We start from the raw sequence: 17,670 nt of genomic DNA on the forward strand, positions 1-17,670 counted from the left end.
TGCATTATCGATAACCTTAAATTTCCACTTAGCATGTCGCAAGTGCCGAAGTCGGAGCTAATCGGCTTTTGGAATAATCCCTTGTGCAATTGGAGTCATTGTGTCTTTGTATCTGATTCACCTGCCCCGTCACTGGTATCCCTCTCACTCTTTAGTTTCTGCTTTACTACTCCTTTTTCGTTCGAGTTTTCGACATGTCGCCAATGATCGCGGAGAATGACGTCGAAGTGGGAGAGAGTCTGCCACCGGCAACTGAGCACGTGCGTACAAACTTCACCGCTGGACCCCTTACCATGTACTGACGAGTCTAGGCTGTCAGTGTTTCGCTACCGACATGGCGGGCAAACGTAGGATATGAAGAGGGTGAAGAATGGGTCATCAGCAAAATGAAGACTGGCTACCCTAGGTACTGTGTGGCGAAGCACACTGCGAGCGCGCGCTAACTATCAAAAGATTCTTTATACACAAGACCATAGAAGCCTTTGCGGCTGCCATTGTCACAAAGCATGGAAAAGAGGATGAGAGCGCAATGCTGTTTCCCACAACTGCCACCGCGTCAAGATGTCAAGAGTTCATCTTGCAACAAGCACCAGATCTGGATACGTCGCAAGTCCGGATTATTGACTTCGTACCTGCAGCTGAGAAAGCACGCTCGGAAGAGCTACAGATCATATCTCCGAGAGTCTTAGCTGTCATCTTCCCAAAAGAACGCTTCCGCATCGCAAAGTCATTCTGGCAGCATTCTGGGGATGGTGTATCCAGTCGCAGAGCCGAGTACTGCTCCCAGCTTTTCAACGAAGGTATTCTAGTGGATGCTTCGACACTCAATCAGCCGGCAAGAGTATGCAAGGGTCCCAGGCGATATCAGAAAAAGACATCGATCGACCTCAACGCCTCGGACAACTTCACCAACGGCAACGGAGAGGTGCAGGATCCCACCCAGTTTGTGGAAGAAAGGTTTGGTCGAAATCTGAATCTCTCCAAAACCAAGAATGCGAAGTTAGCGATTCGACGGCGCATCGCAGGTTCGTTGACTGCGGACGTCAGCTTGACAGAAGCAATGACCTTGGATCATGATACTGCAAGGAGGCGGCCGGTCGCAGGATTCTCCGAAGACGATGTGTATCTGTATCCCACAGGAATGAGCTCGATCTTCAATGCTCACCGAAATCTACTAAGAGCAAAGGGCTCCAAGAAAGCCATTGTTTACGGGTAAGTCTCTTAAACCCTCCCTTCACACAACACTGACAAAATCAGCTTCCCATATATCGATACTCTGAAGATAACCGAAAAGTTTGGGCCCGGCTCGCAGTTCTACGGGTTCGGCTCAGCAGAAGAGTTGGACGACCTCGAAAAGCGTCTAGAAGGTGGAGAAAGATTTGTCGCGCTGTTCACCGAATTTCCCGGAAATCCGTTGCTGAGATCGCCCGACCTAGAGCGGATACGCAAACTGGCCGACCAGTACGACTTCTGCGTAGTTGTGGATGAGACTATTGGCAACTTTATAAACGTCAATGTTTTGCAATACGCCGATGTCGTTGTCAGTAGTTTGACCAAGGTCTTTAGTGGAGACAGCAATGTAATGGGTGGAGGGTAAGTACTTCTTGTACGTCTCTTTTCCGGAGAATATTTGCTGACAAAATACTTGCAGCCTCGTGCTCAACCCAAAAGCAAAGAACTATGCCCTTCTCAAGCGGACATGGGAAGAAGATTACGAAGACAACCACTGGGCCGAAGACAGCATCTTCCTTGAGCGCAACAGTCGAGACTTTGTCTCAAGAATTGAGCGTATCGGTACCAACGCCGAAGCCATCTGCGATGTACTGAGCGCACACCCTCGCGGTATGTTTTTCCTCCATACCTCAGTATCTTTCGTATACTCTTACGTTCATATGTTTTCCTCCGTCTCATGTCAAACCAAAGCATCCACCTAACACTAGACAGTCAAACAAGTAAACTACCCAAAGACCTCACCAACCCGCCCCTTCTACGAGAAATGCCGTAATCCCAACGGTGACTATGGTGGTCTCCTGTCCGCAACCTTCTACACCAAAGCCGACGCCATCGCCTTCTTTGACAACCTCGATACTGTAAAAGGACCCAGTCTAGGCACAAACTTCACGTTGAGTTCGCCCTATGTGATTCTAGCGCACTACGGAGAATTGGATTGGGTAAGCGATCTGCCTGCTCTCTCGTTGCTCATATGACGGCTTTGCTAACAGTGTTATCATAGTGTGCGAAATGGGGCGTTGAAGCTGATTTAATTCGGTTTAGTGTGGGGTTGGAGGACACAGGGAAACTAGTCGAGACATTCAAAAGGGCGTTGGATGCTCTTCCTGCTGCGCAGTCGTAGTTGGGCGCTAGACGGACGAGAAGGTAGTGTTGCGTTTAATAATACAGGCCGAGTTCCAGATAAACGGGTCTATAGACACCGGGCATTTGCCAAGTGTTTTGTGCTTGCTATATGTAGTTGCAGATATTGCCATGAATGTCGTGTCTGCTTCCTGAACTGAGAATCTAGCCTATGGCAGTGCTCCTCTGACTATGAAAGGAACTTCCTGGGCGTTACTCGTTCATTATTGCACTCAAGAGAAGACATTGTATTCTGCGTCGATCCTGAACTCAGGATTTGGGGACTAGAATCGAGAATCGTCTGACGCAGATCTCGCGTTGCGATGGACACACATTCTCGGATATCCGGCGAGATCAGAGCTTGGTATTGAGGGGATGGCCAAACCCATGCGTCATGCTGGCCCTAATGCGATCGATTTCACAGGTTTTGGGTGGGTCATGTCATTGATGATGGAGAGTGAACGTTATAGCGAGTCAGTAGAGACGCACTGTACGCGTATTCCCGGCGGAAACCAGTTGCCCCGTCACATCTGTGACGTTTTTGTTGTTGATCGTCACAGATGTTTTCCCACATCGTGCACATATTGCTCAGGTATTCTTCTGCGACACATACTCGGTAATTACTGGCCTCTGGCATAACCGATGTGTCATTACCCTTGAACCTTCCCATGCAGGTCCCCATGATGGCCTGACAATCCCTTGATGCTCATGTCGCAAACTCCCATCGCTCTTGTCTAGGTGCGTTCATTGGTTCGCAAAACTTACCGGAGGTGGACCGTTCTATTGACTGGGTGCTGTGAGGCTCTCTGGGGCGGTTGGGAAGTTCCGATACTCCGGAGTGAAACACACCTGAGCAGTAAGCAGTATGGAGCGCCTAAGAGGGCTGTGATATGGCGTAGTCATTTGTGAGAGAGAGGTCCAGTAACAGTTGATGCTGAGGCTCTGATGAGGTCTCGCATAGAAAAGTGGAACAGCGATCCAGAAGCTGAGCTACCGAGCAAATGCAACCACAGTTAGTATCGTCAGTGGTGTGAAACTGACAAGCTGAGCCGTTTTTTTCGATTTTTCTCTTGATTTTTGTTATGCGCCGTTCCATTGAGCCAGTATATCATGCGCTATGCTAAGAGCAGAGACGGTTCCTCCCGTTTGTAGGCATACACTTGTACCAGTCATTCCCCTCTTCGATCTGACGCAGCAAACTCATGTAGAATCCACCGTCCGGCGGAGAACTCCACAGTGCTACTACAGCTGCCATGGCCATAAACGCTATGGTGTTTAGGTTGGCATAGTCTGATCCAGAGGATATTGGAGATATCGTACAAGGCATGTGACAAATTTGCCGATAGTACGATACTGACAGTGTGGGTACTTTCGTCTTTGCGAATTGCCAGGGCAATACCAGGCTGGGCATTTTAGCTTCGCATGAACTTCGCTTCATGCTGCCTGGCGTGGGTGTATCTCAAGCTTGGCCTGATTTGGTCTATCAGGCGTGCCAGCGGCGGCTGGGGTCTATCTGTGTAAGCAGACTTGCGGCATTCACGACTGAGCCTCAATTTTTCGGAGACCAGAACATTTAGGTCGCCGCCGATGCGTTTACGGGCAACCAACCTTGGAACCACGGAGATGCCTGCGGGTACCGTGGGGCTTTAGATAACAGTGCCCAGGTGGACTAGAGTCCCTCGGGAGGTTATCTCGTGTACTGACATACATGCCCGCGACGCTGGTGTCAGCGGCCAGGTGGTGACTGACTTGCATAATATTAGAGCTATGATGAAGTTGAATAATGGCTGCCGACCGGCATCCTTTGCGTGCTCACGTACATGGGTGGAATTGGTGTGAGTCGACTCCGGCGCAGTGGATCCACGCGAAACTGACCAGTCTCGAATTCGAGAACAGGCAGGACCCGCTACTTTCGGCGATAGTGATTTGTGGCTTTGATGAGATGGCTGTTTAGGGGGAGGCGTGGGGTTGCAATTGGCGAAGAGCTCCGGCCAATCACATAAGCCTTGGCACTACTAGCGCCATGACACACTTCACACGCGTAGCTTGTGCGCTCATCATTGCACCAGGGGGTCACGATGGCCTTAGTTCTACGTACGGAGCCGAACTCCAGTCTCCGCAAACACATCAAAGGTCAAGCTTCTCTCGGAGTGGGGCCAGAGTGTCTACCGTGAAAAGCAGTACTTGCATGCCCCTCCGAAATTTCAAACACGTGGACTCTCTGGCATCCCATTCCAAGGTCTCGTTTCGGTCTCAGTCACCCTCCTCCGTACTTTCATACAGACGCGTTTCCAGTGTCACCAGCCTTCTCTGAAGCTTCGAGACGTTTTCTAGAAGTCCACGGGTGACACCACTGCAGGCGTGCTGCCAAGTTCTCGTCGTTCACATTAACGGCATCGCTTCCGAAAGACAACGGGCCGCTTAGGCATTGGCCAGCACGTGCTCGGGCGATACTGCAGCGAGCCAAATTTAGAACGACACAATGAGCTGTGTATTGGCAGGGCATGACACGGGGTCTGGGTTGATGAACAGCATGCTCCCGTGGCAGTGTCCGTGATCTTTCAGATGAAGCTGGGCATACGCCACCCCTCTTTCGACTGCATCTTACCCGAAGCCGCACACATCCTGTCTATCGTGTATTGTCGCGGCCCACCCGCGGCTAACGCAGAGAGATCTGACAGGCCATTTCCAAACACCAGACTTAACACGGTTTGGCACTTCGTCACAGGCGCGGGATTATGAGCGCCACCAACCCTCTGCTTGGCGAATAGGGCGCCCATCAAGGCCAGCATTCGCGGCACCGCCAACGTTAACGTTATATGTGACGATGGCATCACTTGATGGTTGGTGGGGGGGGGGGGGACAGACTTCCGTAGTGGTGGTGGGGCTATGGCGAAGAAGTTGCTGGCAGAGCACGAGGCATGCCTGCTATTCTCAAACCCAGAGGGAGTCGCGCAATTCTTCCTGGTGCGTGGGTACCCCCGGCCCAGGCCTGCCAGGCACCCATTGCGGGTGCACGTCCTGTGGCTAGTCAACGGTCGGAGGGCTAGGATTGTTCATGACTAGGATCAGCATCCTTCGAGTCCGCAGCCACAAAGCCGGCTCTGTTGCTGTTGGGTCATGAAGCTCAGATGTTCTGTTCCTGTGCATCCAGTATCCCCCATGTAGGGCGCAGACCACATGGGCACCACCAAACGTCAAGGTTAGATTCGTGATTCTGCCTCGCAGTCAACTTGCCATAAGGCTGGTATAATCCCACCTGACGGCCCGTATTCAGGAACACAAACGTACGTCTACCCCACTGGTACTCTCCGCATCAGATGTTGCCTTTCCGTTGTTGAACATGACCCATCGGTCTTCGAAACCACATAAACCGAAGACGACGACCATCTCACAAAGACTTAGGGACCGTGCCGACCAGAACTTATCTGTTCAGCCACCAGAAATTCCACAAATAAGAGGAGCTCGCTCCCACCGTGCCGCAAACTTGCCAAAGCCCCGCCACAATTCCATTGATTATCAGACGCCCGGGTCGCACCCACTTTCACTAGCCTGGAATACTTCACACATTCTCGAAGGCATCCCACCTAACAACACCTTCCATTCATCGACCTCTGACCACAGCCGGTCTCCCAATCCTTCTTTTGCGCAAGCATTGGATTTCTCGCAACACGAGTCCCTCCAAAGCGCCAACTCGGAACTCGCGTCAAGTGCTGGCCTTCAGGCGGCGCACATCTCACACAACCAGCCCAGACGAGCACTCCCTCTTGTCTCATCGCCAATATCTTCTACCTCTGACCGCAACAACCTCGAGCTACAACTGTCGGCACACCTCGAGCAGCCGAGCAGATCGTTTCTACAATCGCAAGATATGAGGTATTTTACCCCACCGACTATGTCTACTAATGTTTTCTGACACGAGCAGCACCTTGGGCTTCATGATGCCACCTTCGCAGTACGGTATGGGCCATTACGGCTCTTCGCAGACCTCTTACTCGTCAGGCTATCCACCGCTGCAATCTTACGCGGAGCCAAGGTCTTCAAATTCAAATCCGTACAGCTCATCTTATGCTTCAAGTCCAGTCCACAATGAAAGTCAGCAAAGAAGACCTGATCAACACCCTATTCTGCCGCCATACCAGCCTCAGCATCCATCACTTCCACGGAGTCCGTATCAGCAGCAACAGTCTACTGATCTTTTGCGAGGACATGCATCTCCAATGGCTCCTTCGGCACATTCTTATACGTACTCAGCGCCGCACAATAGCGTCCCGACTCAGTCACTAGGCAGCAACGCCTATTCGTCGTAAGTTGACTAGGAACCTGGCGGAGGTCGTCGCTGATCAAAGTTAGTTCACAACCATACCCAACAACTACTTACGGCTCCAACGAGTATCATCCTCTACCAACGATGTACCCACCAACGACTACGACACCTGCCGTGTATCCTTCGTACGAGTCTTCACAGAGTGTTCCGCCACCCAGTGGCCCAGTACCTGCATTGTCTTCATCACCAAGCACGCAAGGTAATTCAGTCATGCCACGTGTTGTGAACTCTCGACCAAAGCCACAGTGTTGGGAGCACGGATGCAATGGACGGCAGTTCTCTACGTTTAGTAACCTTCTACGACATCAACGGGAGAAATCAGGGAATGCGTCGAAAAGTTCCTGCCCTAGATGTGGAGCTGAATTCACACGTACTACTGCAAGGAACGGACACGTGGCGCATGATAAATGCAAGCCAAGAAGAGCATCAGAAGCAAGCGGATAGATGAAGTTGCATCTCACCGCTTGATCAATCTAAATCTATCCGTTTCGCGAGGGGTAGAAGCAGAGAACCGCTCCGTCTGAGCAAATACACCGAGTGCAAAACGGCACGGCATGGTCCCCGGCACCGAGCCCTGACCCATAGCGTACGATATGGATGCACCGAAGAAGAAGCGCGCTGGTGCGCGACTATACCAACGGGGATCACTTAAAGACCCAGAGTCTTCGATCGGGTCGCTACAGTGCGAACATGGACTGCGTAAAAGCTCTGCTTGCAAGTCGTTATTCATCTTGTGCTTTTGCACTGTTCAGTCTACATCAAGACTTTGGGGTATGGTGCATGCGTCACGGCCGTTCACTAAAGCATCGCGCCACAGCAAGTTCGTTTCAGCATTTTGATTATAACCAAGCGCTTTTACATCATCACGATACACATGCATACATAGATTCCAGGCTCGTCTTTCTCAGAAATAGGGAAAGCTACTGCAACAAGTAGTCTCGATATCCCATTTCCCATCAATCTGAAGTCGTCAGTTGTCAAAATACACTTGTATATTCAACGATCCATATGACTCTCTCTCCGCAGTGATCTGTGATACAAGCAATACTGGATTGCGAACGAGGGCGCTGGGCGTCAGCCCGTCGAGGGATTGCGGGAGGATTTGGAGGAGCACGCAAAGCAGGAACATGGAGTTCCTGCTGCTTAGGGGTGCCCTGGTAGCTCTTCCCTGCGATGTATCCGGCTACATGGTTCACACAAAATCATCGGTCAGTACCTTATTCCATACCAGGGCCCATGAACAAATAGAGAATCACGGCCGATGTTGTCCCACACGGCATGGTTCGGCACTGCCGCGCGGAATCTCAATGCGAAAATTCATGGCTTAAGCCAAAGGGGGAATGTTTACCGACCAACCTCCACGATTCAGTGAGAAACATCAGATTGGAAGGCAGTTTCGATATTTTCCAGCACTGCAATCTTAATCATGACTTACAACAACTGGTCTCGCTGCAGGCCTCACATTCGTGACAAGTCTCGTACCGGGCAGGTTGCGATTTGCCATATCCTTTGCGCCATACATACGCACCAACAACTATGAGCCGGTTTCACATTGCATTAGCCATTGACAGGCGAGCAAGGCTGCTGACAACCTCGCACGGCTCTTTGCGAATTCGAGTAACGATCAAACTAGCGGGCCGTTGTCGCCACGACTTGGGACGGGTAAGCCTTGTAAAGAGCACCCACCGCTGTGGAGAAAGACCAACCACGAACCGAAGATACCGAGAGGCGCCACTAACGCGCAGCATTGCCTGGCAGATTGTCCGGTTCAAGGTCGACAACCGTGGTCCGGGCTGCTGTATTCAGGTGAACCATGTCACCGGCGTAGCGGCGGCTACGGCTTCAGTGTTGATTCGTTGCCCTCTTGCGGCTTGACATCACCGGGCAGCGGAACAATAAAGCGCCATGCCATGTATGTGGTGCCTCGTCTCGGAAACCGACAGCCGCATGTTGACGTGACTTTCGACACCGAGATGCAGAACTACAGTGCATTGCACATGTGGGCTGCTCCGGTGACGTGGATATTTCCGGCCTTGATATGCAACATGCAATCAAACACACGTTCGGTGGCTTGCTGGTTGCGGTAGGCAGCTCTAGTCGGCTTGCATCAAAGTACGTGATTGAAGCTTCGGCCTGCATGTTGCCAAGACCGTCACTGCAGCTTGGAAACGCGTCTAACGCTGCCACACCTGGGTATTACTGATCAAGAACAGGGGTATAAACAACATTATTCATGTTCAGCCCCTGGTCCTGCGCCGCAAGACCCGCACTGACACGCATATTGCGATACGCATCTGACTCTAGGACGGACATGTAGCCAGAATCCGGTTCGCATGGTCATATCGCAGTCGCCTAATCTTGTCCTGTGTAAACCTGGCAGGTTTAGCGTATACTCGGAACCAAAGGGCTGGAATTGCCCCTAAGTTAATTGGCTCCTGACCGCTTTGCGCCAAAGATTGTGCCTAAGCAACGGGGTTTCGGTCCATTTGAAGGACCGGACAGTGATGACGCGAAAGGGTCTTTGATGCTCCAACCTGTTTCGCCCCCACAGCAAAGTACGGACCTGACTGGTCCTTTGCTGACCAGTGGACCACGCTGACAGAACCGCAAGGATGATCCGGCGGGGCGCGGCTGCGCGGGAAGGATGACAGTCACTTGATCCCTCAGTCGACTTGAGCAAGGATGGGACATGGGCAGCTCAGATTTCTCGATTGACGTTCGGCAGCATGTGAAGAGCATTGCGTTCGGCTCCGATCTCAGCTTCCCACAAGCGAGTAGCTGCCGAAGTAATGCAGTGGCGGATCCGGGACTCAGGAACCGGAATGAACTCGAAATAAGGCCGCGGCGTGTACCACTTCACTCCACCATCAGTGGTACCCAGGGTGGGCACGATCGAGTTATCGGTCCGCTCACCAATTTGCATACGGACTTTCAATGATGCAAAACCGCCTTTAGGACTTTCATGGCCGGAGTGTTTGCCGACCTAGGATAACATTGCCGGCGGCACAGCAAACGGGCGCAACCCCCCTTGCCCACTTTGCCTATCTCAAGACACTTGAGTCGTATGTTTTCCTCAGGCGACCGTAAACCCGCCCCACACCACAGCAAACCCACCTTCTAGATCGCCTACATGAATCGAGAAACAGTCCAGCACAACGAAGCCAAGAAATGATGGACATCTCGCTAAGTACGTATCATGCGATCTTGACGAAATTGTGGTAATGTGTGCATACAAAGATCTTCCGTGGAGACTACGCATGCTCCGAGTGCTTCAGCAACGTGATCGAGACTCGCAAAAAAAGCCGGCATCGTCTCCAAGTCCGAGATGGGCCCGCTTGTCTAGAGCACTGCGCCGCAGTTGATAGATACTAGGGTGGCTGCCCATTATCAGTGATATGTCATCGGTCGACTGTGATGGGACACAGCTCATGCAAGAAGAAAGGTTTCGAGAATACCACACATGACGATACTCCAACAGCTGGCTTCGTCGTGAGCTGTTGCGGGGACAACAACAACCGGGTTTTCAAAGCATGTGGTTCCGTATACGCAAGGCTGCATGGCCAAGGTTGCACAAGGGGCTCCAGGGCCGTGGAAGCCCGCGTAGCGCTCGCGTGTCGCTGACGCCCGCCCGCTACTGTGGGATACGTCTGCAGTGTCACCAGTCACCTTCGAGAAAGCCGGTTAAAGGCAACGCCGTCTCCCAGACTGGATGACGCTCTAAACGAGACAGCGGCATACGCGTGGACATAGATTAATCGGCATATGGCGGCCAATAGCCACTGCAGGGAAGGTCAAGCCATTGTATAGTGGTTGGCTCTGAGCCCGTAAGACGGGCATAACATGATTCCGCATACACACAGGGTATGCTTGTCGTAGTCTCTCAGCCTCAACCGCCGTTGAGGGTCCACGCCGCGTCGGAATTAATATTCGGATGCTGTTGCGATGTAGTTACTATCGATGCTTCGTATGTGCTCACCGACACAAGTCGGAGAGAGCATCTGGCCGTCTGAACAGCTACCTAGATACACTGGCGTACACAGTCATGTAACGCCCTTCCAAAGCTAAGATTTGGCGCACGTATTGGTCACTACTAGAGGTGTCGTTAGGCAGCCCTCCTCAATGTTGGGCGATTTTCTACGGCTCTCCCGCAGTGTAGCTATCAGGCTATGGATGCCTAAAGGACGCGCTCAGTTCAATCACGATGACGATTGTCATGCCCGATCTTCTTACAAGACTACAGCGTATGTTGAATGTCAGACGTAGTATCTAGCATTCGGTAGAGTCGCACGGGTAGGTATGATGTTTGAATGACGAGATACGCAGCAGCGACACGTTTCAGTGGTAAGATGTTACAAGTATGCTCTGTGCCACATTTCCTGTCCCATCCCACATCTACTGCGCCACGTCTTCAGTGCGGTAGAACATGGGCAGCACAGCAAGAGATCACTTCGCTTTTAATGCTACCCAGGCATACTATGTGTTTGACATATTTCACTAACAAACTCATCAGCATTCACCTAGCAATCGTAACGACCCAAGAGGACACTAATCGTGAATCAAGGCAACATCCACAGTGACATGATCTGAGCGAGCCCAGGCTAAAAGGGCGGCCAAAGGGCGTTAAGCTTTGCCATGGTCCACGTGAGGCTGAGAGCGATGGATGGTGGCCCGCCCCGCAGGACGGTGACTCCCCGCAGCAGGCAGTGCCTGTGGGCAAGCTAGGACCAATGACTAACCTTGGAACATGTCGACGTTGATGCTCCCGACAACCGTCTACCATCTTATGCCATTGCACCTTCACCGTCATCAACAACGTCGCCATCATTGACTTGTTCGTCCCAATGTCTCTCTCTACTCTGTAAACGCCCGCGTGGCACCTTTGCGCAACTCGCCCACGAGTTGTTTCTAGTCACTCCTTAACGAAGTTCCACTCCACGTTTGTGCTCTACACCCGTCAACATGCTTCCACTATTATCGCAATTATTCCGGATGCACCTCTTACACACCAACTCACGATCATTATCACGCTTATGCACTAATTCAGCGCGACAACGCGCAACGTGACAAGTCCGCCACTCTGCCCACCACCTTGTTCGATAAGGAATACCTACAATCACAAAAGCACCCACCCATCATACGCGATATGGCTTCTATATTCACCTTCGATCCTGACCCTCCGCGGGTCTCATCGCCATGGGAGGCCACACCCGCCAGCGACGCCGCGCAACCGCCCATACCATCCACGAATTCCCGACGACTTCTTTCGCCGCTAGCTAGTGCCGGGGGCGAAGTGGGATTCAGCACAACAAAGCCCACTGCCGCTATAGACTATACAGCTATCACGAGGCTAGAGGCAGAGCCTCAGGATGGTCCGACTGAATACAAGCTGCACTTGCTGCTCAGGCGGCGGCGGTCTTTCACTCGCGCGAGCACTGGACTGCATATATCTGGGCCAACGCGTCGACCTGACATATCCCTCCCCGTAGTGGGTCGTAGCGCATCAGAGTCAGGCCTGCTTTCAAATGCCCCTCCTCCGTTGGCCTCGACACATTCGAAACAACATCGTCTCGAGCAGTTGACCACTCAGCTGCTGTGGCGTCTGCAGCAATCATGTCCAAACCACATGTCCTCCTCTATGGCACCTGTCATTCCCCATTTCCCTGAGATGCCACAACGGCTTCTACCTGGTCTGGAGGAGAGCAGTGGTGCGCTTTACGAAATCGGAGTCGCGGACGACGGAACCATCGTCGGGCTAGCAGAAGATGAGATGGAAGAGAGCTTGAATAACTTGCGCGCTATGGCTGCAAGCCTAGGCTGTGGTGTTGAAGTTATGCGCAGGGTTCCTGTCGGCGATTGCGAGTGGATCGAGGATCCTGGCACACCGCATCAAAGATTGGTAAGATCGCAATTACTAGTCGCCGAAGCACTAGTGCGCCCAGAACAGCACTTGGTCAACAATTTGAGAAAGACTCAGCAAGATGCAAGCAATGATGCGCTCGGCGCCGGTGCCAGCGACATGGCACTGACCAAGGAGCCTCAAAGCGTCACCGAGCAGATGCGCGTATCAGTGACTGGGGCCACCATGTCAGGTAAATCTACTCTGCTTGGCACTCTATCTACAGCTACGTTGGACAATGGCCGAGGAAAGAGCCGTTTAAGTTTGCTGAAACACAGACACGAGATTGCATCAGGCATGACCAGTTCTGTCACTCAAGAGTTGATAGGATATCGCGACGAAGGAGATCATTCACAAGTGACCAGCTACGGCTCAGGAGATATTGATTCGTGGATTGACATTCATGCAGCGGTGGAGTCAGCGGAGAATGGCCGGCTGGTGTTTCTTTCTGACTCAGCTGGACACCCGCGGTTCAGGCGTACGACGGTCCGTGGAATTGTCGGCTGGTAAGTGGTCATCGCATATCGCGTCTCTTCATCTCCTTGTACCTCTTCAATTTGAGAGTGTTTCGCTCTTGGCTGCCGCTTCACTAAAGACGTATGCTGGGGTATGCTAATCTGTCCGCCAGGCAACCACATTGGACACTTCTGTGTGTTCCAGCTGACAATATCGACGAGTCTTCGGGTAAGCTTGGAGCCTCGCCTTCGTCTGAAGAGCTGCTTGGGCCAGCAGCAGCGGACTTGGACCTTTCGCACGCACATCTACAGCTCTGCCTTGCCCTGCAGTTGCCACTTGTGATTGTCATCACCAAGTACGATCTAGCTACCAAGAATGGATTGAAAAGCACCTTGCAAAAATTGTTCTCGGCGTTAAAAGAACATGAGCGGAGGCCTCTGCTCATCACGGACCCGTCGACATCTGTCTTGGAAGCCGATCTACATACCGTCGAGGCAGCCGATCTTGGGGAAACCGAGAAGGCTCTAAACTTGCTTGTAGACTCGCCACTCGCAGCAGTGCCGGTGATACTAACTAGCGCAGTAAAGGGAACTGGAATACAAAAACTGCATGCGTTTCTTCGGAGATTGCCGATGCCCACGCAAGTAACCTCGTCAACAACTACATCTATATCCCCGCTCTTCTATATTGAAGACGTCTATGGCGTCCGCTCGGATGGGTCTGCCGATAAGTCCGTAATCATCGGAGGTTACCTCCGTTACGGATATTTGGCCGTCGGTGATGAGCTGCTGCTAGGACCATACCCTGTTGACGTAAGCTCGGACGACAGCGACAGCGGTAGTGCACGACCAAGTCGCAAACCTGCCATGCCGCAGTCGAGATCGTTTCCTGGCGCACTCAATTCGAAATCAAAAAACGCTTCACTGCGCGACCGACACAGTGAGTGGCAACGCGTACGCATTACATCCTTGCGCAACCTGCGTCTACCCGTACGGAGGTTGCATGCTGGGCAGGTTGGTACCATGGGCGTTGTACCTGTTAGTACGCCAGTTGTCAATCCGTCTATTAATAGGGTACGCAAAGGCATGGTACTAGTGACTCGTGAGCCCAAGGCGCATAAGATCATCACAGTGCGTTTTGAGGAGAAGCAGGCAGAGTATGTCAAACAGCTTAGCGTCGGGAGTGCAGTTGTGGTCTACGTCGCCAGCGTCAGAGCTTCATCCAAGGTCTTATCTGTCACTACTGAACAGACGGAATTTGGTCATTCGATGAACGAGGCCCGCAATGATGCAGACGAGGATGACACTTTTGGATTTGGCTTTGACGACGAAGTAGAGGAGCCCAAGACGGCAACTGTGCCACCTGCCGTCATAGTTACGTTTCAGTTCATCGCCTCGCGCGAATTTGTGGAGGTGGGTGCCAAGGTGTTGGTCATGCCTAGTGGTGGGCCTGGGCTTTATGGCGGTAATGAGAGAGGAGCAAAGGGTCTGGCGGGTCTCGAAGGATTTGTTGGAAGAGTGGTGGGGGACGTTTAACGCGCTTACATCGGGACATCTAAAGGTGTGCCGTCATGCAAATTGGTTATCAGATTGTTGAGAGTTTAGCATTGGCGTTTGATGGATTCATAGAAGGAAGGGGTGATTACGGCAATATTTGATCTTCTTGAACATTGTTGGCATCGCGTGCGAATGAAGAAAATCCAGCAAAGCGCTCAACCAAGAATGCCTCACTATGCACGTATCTTGAATGTCGCATATCCCCCATGTCACGCAGGCACGGATACCGTATCGCGTCCACAAGGGACACGCACGTCGTGCACCAGCGCGTCTCCTTGCCGCAAACGTATACCATCCTCACCTGACGTCCTAGGACCGGCTAGGTAACGAACAGCTTAGAGTCATACAAGGGGAAATATGCACGCGCCGCCCTCAGCTTTCCAGACAGAGACCTTTACATTACGGGAACCGTTCGCACAAGGGCTACTAGGGGTAAAGGGTCTCGTCGGCGACTGTAGGTAGGCAGTGTTTGATGTATCGCTAGGCTATACTGAGCAGCAGGAATGGGTCTGGTCGCTGAGCTCCACCTTAGGCCGCGAATGTTTGTAGTGTTCATTGACCTCTGGGTAGAAGAGGAGAACATGACGAAAAAGAGATCGGACAGGGACAAGGAAAGGAAACAGAGGGAGACGAACGGGAAACGTGTGACGGCACTGAGAACTACTTTCCGCGTCTTTAGCGGCCGTTCATGTGAAGATGATGATTCAGGGATATCGTGTACAAGTGCTGACTTTTCAGAATTCCTTACCAGAACGTGTTTTTTCCAAAGGGTATATCGATCTTGTCGCCAGCATGTCGCTTCTTCATCTGCAATCAAGCCGCGGAAGAAGCGAATAGGACCTTGCGAGGGCCGCCCATGGTCAAGCTCTTGGAGACGGCTCCACTAGTTCCGTTGCCCTCCATGCTCTCGAGCATCCTGTCCATGCCACCGAGATCAAGCTCGCCATGGGTCAGAAGGGCCTGGTCTGTTCTGTTGGATGCGTCGTCTTCGACTTGATCGCGTGCAAATATGGCGCCCAGATCGCGCCCAAGAGGCTGGCTAGTACTCGCGGTGATGATGAGACGGTGCTCCGCTGATATAAGAGTATCCCTAGCGACAGCCATACGTGCTGCTTGAGGAGTCGTGTCGAACTGTGAGACGGAGGTGATGGCTTCCCCACAAAGTGCAACATCCTGAACTTGAAGTCCAGGACCTGGTAATGAAGCACCAGTGCTGGCAGAAGCAGTGCGACTCCAGAACTTGATGAGATCGGCGATCCTGTAGATTTCTGATCCATACCAAATGAGGACCGAGTCTTCTGATGTTCCATTAGTCGACATGACACTCGCAACGGAAACACCACCTCTAGTTGCTGCTGTCAAGCTTGATGCGCTGCCCTGGAAGAGTGTTTCCTGTTTCCGCTTACGCGTATTCGGCGTCATTGGAGCCAACGAGTTGCGGTTTCCACGCTTCGGACTCGATAGGCCGCCAGAACTTGCTTCTTTCTCCGCTGTACCAACATATCCTCGGAGCGAGAAAGCCGATGGATCTGCTGGGGGACTTGGACCAGACCGATCAACATCCCAGACGCCCCATTCACCATCTGCGAGTAAGGCAATGATGTGACGGCCGTTGGAGGCCCAAGCCGCATCGATGATGGCTTTGCGCGACGCAAGAACAGCAGGGGTCAGTGCAATGTTCTTGACGCCCTCGAAAGACGACCTAAATGTTCCCACAAAAGCGCCAGACTCATTACGACGGCCATTTGTATGTCGACTACGAGCGGGTAGCGCAAAAGGATCGTAGATGCGTGCAGTTCCTGTGGAGTCTGCGATGAGCAGTTGGGAATGGCGGCGGTTTGGATACTGGGCAGCGTTGAACGCGATGCGAGCGGCAGGCTTGTTGAGAGTCAGCGTTTTGTAAGGCACAACCGGATGCGAGACCTTTGGCGACGTCTCAGACAACTCAAGGCGGAAGAGGTTGACCAGGCCTCCCAGCTCTGCGGAGTGAGAAGCTACGAGCAAGTCGAAGCCTTGACCGGCACGCGGCTGCTGTTTGTGCTCAGCAGTCGCCGTGTCTTCTTCCTCTTCATCCACGTCCATGCCGTCTTCTCCCTCGTCTACACAGTCTGGTTCTCCCCTTGCAGTCCAAGTCATAGCTACACCCCTCGGGATGCTCTGATGGCCGTGAAGCTTGACAATGTCTTCGCCAAACTGTGACTTTGCGGTGTATGGCTTGTCTTTTGCGACGTGTGGAGGAGGGCTCAGAGGCAGTGTGATGACGCGCACTGTAGAGTCGGCGCATGCGACAGTGAAGATGATGTTGGTGCTGAATATGCGAGGTATTGTGTCTGCGGACCGGAGCGTAGAGGCGGTCGGGATTTGAGGCACGGCGATGTGTAGCACTTGGGTGCTGAGAGATAGAGAAAGCTGTTGGACGATTGAGGCATAGGGCTGGTCTGGATCGAGCTCCTCGTCTTCATGCTCAAATTCAGCCTTGGGCGGCGGCTCTGAGACAGCTGTGGTAGGCTCATCGTCCGAGTCGATGATCATAATGGTGTCGCTGCTGGTTCCGTTGACCTTTGGTGGCTTGGCTGGCTGCTGGGGAGGAGACGGGGACGGGGACTTCTTCAACGGCCGTCCGCCTCTCCAGAGGATGCCAACGCCCGTCTCGTGGCCGTATAGTAGGATCGTCGAGCCATTGGGGGCTTTGACGGGGTATACCGCAGAGGTATGTACGCGATGCGGAAGCTCGTACCTACAAGATGCGACGTCAGCAGCCGCGTAGGCAGTGCGAGTGGGATCAAGGCGCACCTCAACTGGGTGAGTTTTCCCTTTGCCGTCACGATTGGCTCCATGCTTGCAGCGTGATGGTGGTGGGCTCAGCGACCGCCTGGGTAACACGGAAGGCGCGAACGAGGCTGCTTGCGCTGTGGGCGCAAAGACGTCGAGACGGTCTGAATGTTCTTGGATGATTGTCTGGGTCGTCCGGGGGTGGCAGATGGTGTGCGACTGGAGGTGTGAGGGTGAAGGAAGCTCCGAGGCGCTGCGGCGTCTGTCAACATTTCTCTGGGGGAAGTCGCGCTCGACCACAGCGCGTCACG

The 17,670-nt window shown here is 52.7% G+C and overlaps 4 protein-coding genes across 4 annotated transcripts; 3 read left to right on the forward strand and 1 right to left on the reverse strand.

The window, feature by feature from the left end:
• Window positions 1–194: 194 nt before the first annotated feature.
• Window positions 195–2,353, forward strand: ACET3X_000660 (uncharacterized protein; the record flags this gene model as incomplete). Its single annotated transcript, XM_069447980.1, has 7 exons — window positions 195–260; window positions 312–406; window positions 454–1,212; window positions 1,258–1,593; window positions 1,652–1,842; window positions 1,945–2,171; window positions 2,234–2,353. The coding sequence occupies 7 exons, from the start codon at window positions 195–197 to the stop codon at window positions 2,351–2,353; spliced, it is 1,794 nt and encodes a 597-aa protein (XP_069310902.1).
• A 3,870-nt stretch (window positions 2,354–6,223) lies between these two features.
• ACET3X_000661 (uncharacterized protein) lies at window positions 6,224–6,882 on the forward strand (the record flags this gene model as incomplete). The annotated part of the gene is made up of 4 exons (XM_069447981.1): window positions 6,224–6,228; window positions 6,278–6,312; window positions 6,633–6,658; window positions 6,706–6,882. 4 exons carry the CDS (start codon window positions 6,224–6,226, stop codon window positions 6,880–6,882), a joined length of 243 nt encoding a protein of 80 aa, XP_069310903.1.
• A 4,534-nt stretch (window positions 6,883–11,416) lies between these two features.
• On the forward strand, window positions 11,417–15,250 carry ACET3X_000662 (uncharacterized protein). The gene is made up of 2 exons (XM_069447982.1): window positions 11,417–13,081; window positions 13,204–15,250. The coding sequence occupies exons 1-2, from the start codon at window positions 11,823–11,825 to the stop codon at window positions 14,564–14,566; spliced, it is 2,622 nt and encodes an 873-aa protein (XP_069310904.1). The 5' UTR covers window positions 11,417–11,822; the 3' UTR covers window positions 14,567–15,250.
• A 27-nt stretch (window positions 15,251–15,277) lies between these two features.
• Window positions 15,278–17,574, reverse strand: ACET3X_000663 (uncharacterized protein). The gene is made up of 2 exons (XM_069447983.1): window positions 17,381–17,574; window positions 15,278–17,324 (listed from the first exon to the last, which is right to left on the reverse strand). Exons 1-2 carry the CDS (start codon window positions 17,422–17,424, stop codon window positions 15,401–15,403), a joined length of 1,968 nt encoding a protein of 655 aa, XP_069310905.1. The 5' UTR covers window positions 17,425–17,574; the 3' UTR covers window positions 15,278–15,400.
• Window positions 17,575–17,670: the final 96 nt, after the last annotated feature.

This window comes from Alternaria dauci, chromosome 1, assembly GCF_042100115.1.
Source record: "Alternaria dauci strain A2016 chromosome 1, whole genome shotgun sequence".
NCBI classification, from domain to species: Eukaryota; Fungi; Ascomycota; class Dothideomycetes; order Pleosporales; family Pleosporaceae; genus Alternaria; species Alternaria dauci.

Bases quoted from the DNA above. Each gene is read 5' to 3' on its own strand.
- ACET3X_000663 (XM_069447983.1), bottom strand. From the start codon at position 17,424: ATGGAGCCAATCGTGACGGCAAAGGGAAAACTCACCCAGTTGAG. The intron at 17,325-17,380 runs GTGCGCCTTGAT...CGCATCTTGTAG, and splicing joins GGAAAACTCACCCAGTTGAG to GTACGAGCTTCCGCATCGCG.
- ACET3X_000662 (XM_069447982.1), top strand. From the start codon at position 11,823: ATGGCTTCTATATTCACCTTCGATCCTGACCCTCCGCGGGTCTCATCG. The intron at 13,082-13,203 runs GTAAGTGGTCAT...TCTGTCCGCCAG, and splicing joins GTCCGTGGAATTGTCGGCTG to GCAACCACATTGGACACTTC.